We start from the raw sequence: 10,090 nt of genomic DNA, 5'->3' as shown, positions 1-10,090 counted from the left end.
ATGTGGCGGCGTCTCCAATGCATAAAAATGTTCGGGGTTCAGTCTCTCCGCCCTCCCGTCACTCTTACCTCTGCGTGCCCCAACTAGATCAGTGAGCCACTGTAGCTGCCGATTCCTCAGCTCCGTGACCAGCTCAGCACTGCCCCCGCTGCCTGCCATACACCCAGGCATTCACCGGGGACAGGTGCTCGTTTGGCACAGTGCTCTGTGGCCCAGGTGCTCACCCTGCAGGCAGCGCTCAATGGTCCGGGTAGGCGCCCGTTACACCGGTGTGGTCGGAGTACGGCTGCTACACCTGTGGTCCTTGCCCCTCTCCTGTTCTGCAGCTAGACACGCTTCCAATCGCCCTCCGGTCAGTCCCAGGACACTCCACTCCAGCCATCTATTGCAGTTTGAGGGTATGTCAGTTAAGATTGGTTGATTCCCAGGTGCTATTAGTGTCTCTGTTACAGTCTGGCTCCAGAGGAGTCGGGCCAATGAGTCTATTTAGGAGGATTGTGGGGTTCTTCAGTTTTAATTGCATGTGTGTGTGTTGCATCGGCCGCTCTGTGCACCGACGGAGCCCAAAGTGCAAGCGCGAGCCCCAGTTCGTATCAGGCCACTCACCCGGGTGTGCAGTTGTTTCGTCTGCCCCTGCATGGTGTCCCAGCTGTAGGTCGCGTGTTGTAGCTGCCTCTGCCGTATCGGGTTGTGCGCAGGTTGCAGCCGATCCGTCCTAGGGCGGCAGGGCTACTTTCATGCAGGCAACCTTTGTAGGGCGTCAGGTGCTCGGAACGTTCTGCTTATGCTTTGTCCATGTGTGCATCCGCAGCGGTTGAGTCCGGCCAGCCTCCTCCCAACACTCTGCTTGCAGCCAAATCTTTCAGTCCTCCCGCAGCTTCGACGACTGCATCCGGGGACGGCAGGCGTTGACCATGGTGCGCTCAGCTGCCCCTCACTGCAGCCGAGTCCGTAAGTGGCTCCGCTTCCAGCCCAACACACCTCACCCCTACCACTTCTGCATGGGGTATGCTATGTGCGTCGAGGCAGTGCTCATCACCACCGCTTCGTGCATTTCAGGCAGTCTGTTACTCGGCTTCCGCACCTCCTTCACTTCATTGCAGGGCTGATGCCGCAGCCGCCCTTTTGTTCGCCCCAGGGGCTCACCTTCACATCCCTCGTTCCACCACTGCACCTCTCCGATTTTTCCAGCGGCACACGACAAAGTCAGAGGAATTGCTTCCTGCAAGCAATCCTGGGTTTTCTAGGGCATAAGTTCAGCTGTAACCATTAGTTATAAGGATCAATACAGGATCTTGGCAGGAGCTCACCACAGAGACCTCCTCACCCCATGGGCTCAGACCACGCCCCTTCAGGGAAGATTAAGGCAACCCCCCCCACCAGTGCAGTGAGGACGAGGCTTGGAGATGATCTTGAAGCCGTACGGGAGGAGGGAGTCAAAAGCAGTGACTGTGCTGGCATCAAACCAAGTCTCGGTAAGAGCGGAAATGTCAATGTCTTCAAGTATTTGTTGGCTGAGCGGGTGTTAAGAGTGGCTAGGAGGTTGGTGCTTTTGAAGGTTTTCTGAGGTGGGGTACAGGGGCTTGGTACACCATTCAGAGGAGGGAGAGAGGGATAAGGGAGGATGCAGCCGAAGGAAGGACGTTAATGAGGGAAGGCAAGAGGCGGTGAAACAGAAGGAGGTTGGGTTGTGGACCCTGAACCAGAATGGTGCCAGTGTGATAGACATTAACGAAGCAACAAGAGGATGCGAAGACAGCCAAGAGGAACACCGACTTGGTGCCACCGTTAATAGAGGAATGTGAGGAGGGAGAGAGAGTGGAGATGAGATGGGGGTCCAGAGATCAGGAGAAGGGACAGAGAAAAGGATATCAGTGAAAATCTCAATAGAGGAGACACTGACATAGGTGTCTGCAATGGGAAGTCTACGGTTGCACTCAGGATGTTTTGTTTGCGCTTCCTGCCGGACTTGGAGAGAGAAGCAGGATAGGTGATAGTGTAGCAGTTAGAGAATATAGGAGGATAGAGGGAGCCATAGGAAGGCAGAGAATTAGCAAGGAGTGAAGGAGGAGTGGCAGCACTGCACCGTTCTGGCTGAACTCACTAGGCAGCCTAGTAGACTAAGGTTGGAGAGAGTAAGAGAAACTCAGGAGAAGTAGAATTACAATTGGTAGGTGTTATAGGGAGTTCAATAAACTGTACACACCCAAATTCGAATTGTAAAAGGAAGCAGCCAACGGTGAAGGCAGATGGTACACAAGGAATGCTAAAACATCCAAATATGAATTGTAAAAGGAAGCATCAAACAGTGAAGGCAGATGGTACACAAGGAATGCTAAAACACCCCAATTCGAATTTTAAAAGGAAAGAGCAACAGAAGAAGCCTCAGGAAAGTTAGAGATGGATGACAGTAAAGCTAACTTTCATGGCAGGCCTTTGGAGAAGTTGCAGAGAAATCAGTCCAGTAACTAGTCCAGAGGACAGATCATCACTAGTGATGTGGGGCTATGGCTGTCCATGCATGGACAGGAACAGACAGGAGCCTTAGGAGTGGGGCCTTGGGAGCCGGGCCAGCATTTGCCTGCTGGCTTTGATGATTGGGCCTCTGCTCCTTGAAAGGCCCAATCAGATTTCAATCAACAAGGAGGTCAGGCAGTCCAACACAGGCAGAATGGGGCAGCCATGATAAGAGGGGGCAGCCGCAGCCTCACACTGGATGCAAGGCATACGGCACCAGGAGAATGCATTTACAAATTTGCAATAAAAATAAAATATTTCCGTTTTTTTCTTTCCTTTGTTTCCGTTTTTTTTTTTATTATTGAGAATTGGGCATCAAAGTTCACTGTGCGCCACCTGCGCAGGCTGGTGGGTATTGGCCCCAAAGGTCCCACAAGGCTTACCTATGAAGTTGGAGGAGGGGGCAGGGTGAGTAGCATCCTCAGAGCAGGAAAGGCCTGAGCTGGCCTGCTTGCTTCCAGAATGCTATCTTGACAAAGAATGCTGACAGAGCTCTTGATAGTCTCAATTCTAAGGGCCAGAGTCTCGTCACAATAAAGAGTTAGATATTTCAAAGTCTCCAGATGACCAAGCAATGTAAGGTGTTGACAAATAGTTCATTCTTTAGACAAGTGTCTTCTGGGGACCACAGTTTCCAGAGTCAGTACCAAATTGAATTGAATCGATAGGTACTGTAGATGTACCTATAACTATTGCAAATAATGCAGATTTTAAAACAGACAACAATATTCCATCCTTCACTTACTTATGGACAGGCCCTCAGGGAAAAATTCAAAGCTTAGTGGGATAACAGGGTTTGTGTGCCAGCTCTGCAGCGCAGACCTAAGTTCGACTACGATGCAGAAGTGATACAGCTTATGGCCTTTTCTTGGAGGGCCCCCCTTCACAGAAGCATGGTCTATTTGCAAACCCAGATTGAGGTACATAAATGTGGCAAGGCCCTTCATTCAGTTTATAGCTGTTCACCATTACAGACCTTTTCAAACACAAAAGAGCTTCTCTGTGTAGGGGTTCTGTGCGCTGGAATTCCATCCTCAGCCATCACTGCCACATTAAAAACATACAGGATTTATGCAACCCTGAAAACCTATTGGCGCACATCGATTTGCATCAAGGAGACAACCTCTATCAGGATTCCGTCCCGCCCTTGTTCTGGGCACGGAGTGCTCTCACGCACCCTAAAGATGCATGCTGGGCTATAAAGAAAATACAGGGAACCAGTGTGCAACTGAGCAAAACATTGGTGATTTTAACTTTTATCGGGCTCAAGAGCCACACAAACTCTGAAGGTATGCTTTGAGACTTAGTATCAAGGTATAAACATATGCCTTTTTTGGTAAAAGGACATGTTCTTTTTTTACACCAAGGGAACCTACATGTTTGGAAAATAACTAGTTCCTGGTTACCTCGCACTTAGTATGCCGGAAAAAATGATGAATACCCACACATACCAGGAACCAGTTCTTTTCCTATACCAAGGAGGTGCGGGCAAGACCTCCAACTACCTGTGACCTTGCAGCATATAATCAGACCACCATAACTCAGAGCGAAGCGCGGAAATGTTCAACTCCTAGGGCCCACCCGTTCTCATAGCCTACATGTTTGCTTTCAACAGAATTTCCATCTCTGGCACAGTTTAAGGAAACTGACTAAGGGGTATGGCACCATTATCTTACACCGGTCTTTACATATGATATCATTTCATGAAAACAGTGTCTCACAAAACATTCACATTAGACAGTAACATGCACAATAATTCATTAGCAATGAAGTAAATGAAATACTAAGTCAAAACGGCATAAGAAACTTGCACTAAACAAACCATAGTTGAAAAAATCTGAATACAAAATACAGTTTTCCAGTCATACAAAGTTTAAAGTGCAATACAAAATCTGTGCCAAACATTTTTAAACACAATAGCAATGCAACAGTGAATGCATAAAATAAACAACCATATTATGAAAGAAGACATCCAAGATATACAAAGACAAAAGGCCACACGAGTAGTACGTTTATAAATGTAGACCGTATTTCCCACATTCTTAAATGCCATTCTCTCAAAGCCAATGTTAAGCCAGTCTTTTCCAAACTAACAAACTGAAGCGAGTTGAGAAACTTGATCTTTTATAATTGCAAGGGGGGAGAGAGAAAGAATGGACTTAAATGGTACCCATGTATTATGGTCTTATAACGGCATCAAGGAGTCGTGGTGACATCATAAACCCTGAAGCTGCAGGCCGGATGGTTCACAAATGTCACCAAAACAACAAGTGGCCATTATAGGACTGTAACACTTGGTTACACGTTATCTATTTTTAATTTACATGTGGGGAAATCCTTACCTTGTAAGGTCATGAGCATCAGGAGCAGGTTGGGATTTGCAATAGAACATTTTTATAGTAGCATGATTTCGTTTTTTTACACCTCATAAATCGTGTTTTCAGATTGTAGTTATTGGCTGTGTTAAATGTCCTGTGACCCTGTAATTCCTTTTGTGTTGTTGGTGAAGTGTGGCAGGAAGGGGCGTCACAATTCCACTCGGGGTTTGGCTCCATGTACTATGTGACATGCTCGCGCGTGTTTTGTTAGCGGTTGGGAAGTGTACTTGTTGCAATTTTCCCGCCTTCAGATAGGGTCATCAGAGCGGTGCTGCATGGATTTGGCACAGGAGTGGAATCCTGGGTACCCTGCAGTTTGCTTCTGGTGTCAATGATGAAAACAAGGCAGAACGCACACACGTCACAGGGATGCTGTTATCCAGATAGGGGTTGGCTGTCATCATACCTCGCAAGGAAGAGATCATCCCTGTTAAGCTTGGGAAAATGAACCACTGCATATGTGTTTGATAAAAAAGGGCTATTCATAGAGAGAGCAAACACAATATTATGGTGGGTTTACAAAAAAAAGCATGAAAACACGCTTCCACCTGAAATGTGAGAGTAGAATAGGCCATCCGTGCCATGGCACCACCCATCCTTATAGGTTCGCCTCCCGTTCAAAGCCACCGAGCAACATATTGGCATGGGAAAATTAGCTCAAACGCCTGCTTTTTGCGCCACAAAACAGTTTTCGTTTTATAGGGCACCGCTATATTATAGATGGCTTTATTAACCCAAGACAGACAGTTTAAGGATACAAACAGCCCCATATGTATGTAACCCTCATTCGGGATAAGTAGCGCAGAATTAGTGTGACACGGTTATAGTGCTGTTGTCACGTTTCTTAATTGATTTGAACAACGGGGATGTGGGTTTACAGCTGCGGCCCATGTCAGCGCATCAGTCTGAACAGGTCTCTAATATCGCCTTTGAAACTGATAGGGCCCTGGTCTTGTCAGCCGGTGTTTTAGTGGCATTGGGATGGCATACTGAGTGGCAGACTGGCATACTCATGTTGGGCAGAAAAGCCCGCTTCTGAGAATGACTTTCTAGATGAAGACTGTTACCTACAGTTGGGGCACACTGCAGAGACGTCGTTTGATGACAGCAAATATGCCACCCCTTTTATTGACACATCCAAGTCGATAAACAGTGGTTCAGGTCATTAAATTCCTACAAGCATCACACAGAGAGCAAATTTAGAGCAATGTTCCTTCTCATGTATCATTTCCTTAGTCTCATCATCAATCAAGATTATGCCATGTTGGGCCCACAGCTGGAGTGACCAAAAGGGGTTAAGGATGTGGTGGTTTTCAGACCTAGTGAAAACACTGAGGACTTTTAGGTCAAACAGTTTGAGAGAGATAGTGTATCATACAGGCTCTGCCTTCTGAATCGCATACCCGATGCCTCTAGAGACCTGGCGTCTTACCATGCAACACCACTGCACTGAGTGAAAAGGTGATGTTCTAAGAAGGCCTCTATAATGGCAATCGCCTATGTTGAGATGTTAGGCTTTCTACTCTACTCTGTTTCTAGCAGGAAAGATTCGGAAATCATTCAGCTGATATTTTATTTATTTTTTATTCATTGAGTATTTATAAGGCGCATTGTACATCAAATCGTGTTTCTAGGCGCCATATGCTATGGGGAATTCCTCACAGCAATGTGTGAGCACAAAGCCTATCTTCACTATGATCCACAGATATCTTTCGGTTCTTTGGAGTAAGATGCTGGTTCATTAATTACTCCTCTCTGGGCGCCCTTCTCTTCTAGATCGCTTCCTTTCAGACTACAGGATGGCTGTATCCCTCAATGTGTAGGATGAAAGAGTAGGGTTGCACAGGCGGACCCTGGTAACCATGTTACTTTGCCCACCTTTTGTTCGACGACTTATGACATGACACAATAGGTTATTTATAACGTGCTTAATACCCAGAGGTTTCGAAGCGTGGATCCGGGATCGAACCAGTATTGCTCCGTGTTATCTTGCTTCCAAGCCGAGCAAGTTGCCCCCGAGCTATCCTTCCGAGCCATAGATAGATATACCCAAAAACATGTGTTTAAGGGGCTATGGGTAGGGAGGGGTTAGGGGTGATGGGTAATAAAAGGAAAACACATTCATTCACCAACAAGAGTCGAACGAAAGCTGGTCGAAGTAACTGAGATTGATGACACCACATAGCACCACTGACAGAATGGGCAGTGTGGTGGTGCAACAGTCCAGCCATTCTACCACACTGTATAAATATACCTGCCTTTGGGTTTTAGTCCAGTCAGGGTAAAGGGATACTTGCCGTCTGTTTTACTTGACGGTTTTCTCATTAGGACAGCTGTAAACACACACGGGTTACAGTGGGACCCCGTGTCGGCTTTCAGGACAAACACTGTTTCTGGAGAGTTAGAACCCCTTGTTTTGTACCTTCGTGGGTTTTAGGTCTCTGTCCTCCTGAACTTCAGTTCTTTCATAGGATTCAGTTTCCTTACCCGGAACATTGCACTTTCCCCCTTTTCGATGACTGGCAGATATTTCTATTGAAATGTACTTAGTAGGCACTGTTCCTGGTGACAGTTATATCAGGCAGTTGTTTGAGCAACGTAGGGACACTGGTGTGTAAGGAATTTTATTTTAGTCCTGCTTCTATTTCAAACCCTGTCCTTTGCATTTTGTTCAACATTTTGTCAAACCTATTTTGTTGGAGAAGCAGTTTTACCTTCCTGTTGCCCAGCATACCAGGTATACGTTTTTGGGAGGCCTGTCTGACCAAACCTAGAGGTCCCCAGTATGGGAGGCCCTTCATTAAAAAGGTTGTTTGCACCATATAGACATGCCGTTCAAAATAATAATGCTATGAGGGAGCGAATGCAATGTTTATGTTAGTAATCTACTCTGAGGCTCTCAGGACCAAGCAGGAACGTTCTACACATATGCTACTAAAATCTGGGAAAGAAGATTGTCAAATTTGAGAATAGAGTATGGGGCATCATGTAGCAGGTATTATCAAGGGTGGACTTGGAAGCAAAAGAGGCCATGGAAATAATTTTCAAAGGGTGCCCCATATTACACATTTTCAAAATATAATGTGCCCAGGGTGCAGAGGCCTACCGGGAAAACTCCAGAGCACCCTATAGGGAAGTCCACCCCTGGGTATTATAAAAATATCTTTCAAAAACTAGTGAAAAAGTGAGATGGTGCACAAGATAGTGAAAAACAAGCACACTCCACTAAGTGATTGTTTAAAAAAATCAAAATTTAAAAAAACTCATTTTGCCCCCACAATGTAGCTGACTTGATGGGCAAATACTGAAATAAGAATGCTCTTTAACTGTCGGATAAAAGGCAATTAGAAAACGTCTCCATTGCTACCGACCATGGCCAGGTGGGTTACGCAACTGTTTTTGACATTATGCATACAAATCTCAAATTCTGAAAATCTATGCATGGCCGAGGGGAGGAAGGCGCTACACCGATGGGCAATAGAAATCAGCCTGTTCACATCTTCAGCTCATTCCCATGTTTTCCTCAGGGTTGGATGTCATGGTAACTGGGGGGTAATTTTGCGTGGGGGGAGGGGAGACCTATGCAAAGAGAGGGGTGATCTGCTTGCACGCATTTCACTTGGTTTGGTAGTTTCCGGTCCTGCAGCTTCGGTGCTTCCCTCGTGAGGTTTAGGCGGCCCCATCTCCTGCGCCGGCTTCTGATCTGTGCCGGCCGCCCCTGGTTCTGTCTTCTGGGGTGTGCCCGATCTCCCTTTCCCTTCTGCTGTTTTTCCTGCTGGAGTTGGAGCTTTTTGTACCACTGGTTCCACTCTTGCTGGCTCGATCATTTGTTTCGTATCTTTCCATCTTCTGGCTCCAGACTTGGAATTATATTCATAGACTTTGCCCGTGACTATAAAAGAAATAGACAAAATTAAACTTTTGCAACAGGAATTTAGCCATTTGGGCCACAATAACGTACAATGAGAAATTGGCCCTACCCAATATTCCTTGAATACTCTTCTCGGGTTCAATTCTAAAATTGCAGACCCAAACAACCCGGGTGGGTATATCTTAAACCGGGACATGCTCCAGGTTTGCAAGTCTAACTCCATATTTCTAAAAGGATGCGAGGTGCATGCAATCACACTTTTTGAAGTAGATATCAACTTGCTTTGGAAAATGCCTTGGTTTTATTGTTGAACAGGTTCAGTGATTTTGAGATTATAAACACCCAAGCCTATATGGTGAGCTCTGCAGGGCTCTCCGCCCCCACGTGCTTTTCCAAAGGAATCTCAGGTGCAGGGCATAGATTCGATGGAATGCCGCTACTTAAACAGCATACTGCCCTATGGTTGTATGGTCATCATTACTCACAGGCTCTTGTACTTCAACAATGATAAAAACTCAGTTACAAAAATGTGATGTGGGTGCAGTTTTCCAGATGTTTTAGACTCAAATGAAACTGGTTACACACTCCTGACTGTAATCTCAAGTACACTAATCTTGATACAAATGAATACAATTGAGTGCATTCTACCCATTATTCCATTTTGGTAACCACTATTGAAAAAAGTGTTACTGGTTCTTCTCCTTCCCCGAAGAGCCTGCCCAAGCGCTTACCAAACAAATGTCAGATACATGTTAAGTTGAGAAAGTTAATACAAACATCTCAAATCATTTACAGATCCTAGAATGATTGGCTCGGGTGAGTATGCGTTTCATTTTTCCCCAAAACGGTCTGAATATTATTGTATGACCATATAATATATTGCTTATTGGACTGCGTAACGTGGGTCATTCTCCAAGGTGCAATATATGTAAAGCAGTTTAAACAATTTCTCAACATAAAAAAAACCAAATACGTAACTGATCATTTAAGACGTATAATATTTATATGAACTTTAAATTTATTTTCCATACCCAAGAGCCGAACCACTGTTCAGAGCAAACAGTTAAATATTTTTACACCATTGAAATGGTCAACAAATACTGCATTTTTAAAAGTATATAGTACAATAAAACGGTGATAGTATATTGTGATTTATGCAGGCGTTCTATTTAATCTACTCATTTTAACAAGATAAGTTTACATATTCATTCTACATGTATGTAGCTCAGCTTTGTTTTTAAGCTACATGTAAGGTATCAGACTTGATTGGCTCAATTTGTTTACCAACCATTTCCATGATGCATTCAGACAGTGCTACAAACAG

The 10,090-nt window shown here is 45.3% G+C and overlaps 1 protein-coding gene across 1 annotated transcript in view; it reads right to left on the bottom strand.

Moving 5' to 3' along the window:
* Window positions 1–4,250: 4,250 nt before the first annotated feature.
* The window catches only part of CDHR3 (cadherin related family member 3), a 642,490-nt gene continuing 636,650 nt past the window's right edge, over window positions 4,251–10,090 (bottom strand). The window contains exon 19 of the mRNA XM_069630086.1: window positions 4,251–8,787. Coding sequence (XP_069486187.1) covers window positions 8,432–8,787 — 356 coding nt within the window. The 3' untranslated portion in view covers window positions 4,251–8,431. The remainder of the gene's footprint in view (window positions 8,788–10,090) is intronic.

The sequence above is a fragment of the Ambystoma mexicanum genome, chromosome 12 (genome assembly GCF_040938575.1).
Source record: "Ambystoma mexicanum isolate Mex_15411 chromosome 12, UKY_AmexF1_1, whole genome shotgun sequence".
Taxonomy (NCBI): domain Eukaryota; kingdom Metazoa; phylum Chordata; class Amphibia; order Caudata; family Ambystomatidae; genus Ambystoma; species Ambystoma mexicanum.
Note: the sequence above shows the minus strand (reverse complement) of the source record. Positions and strands in the feature narration are given on the sequence as shown.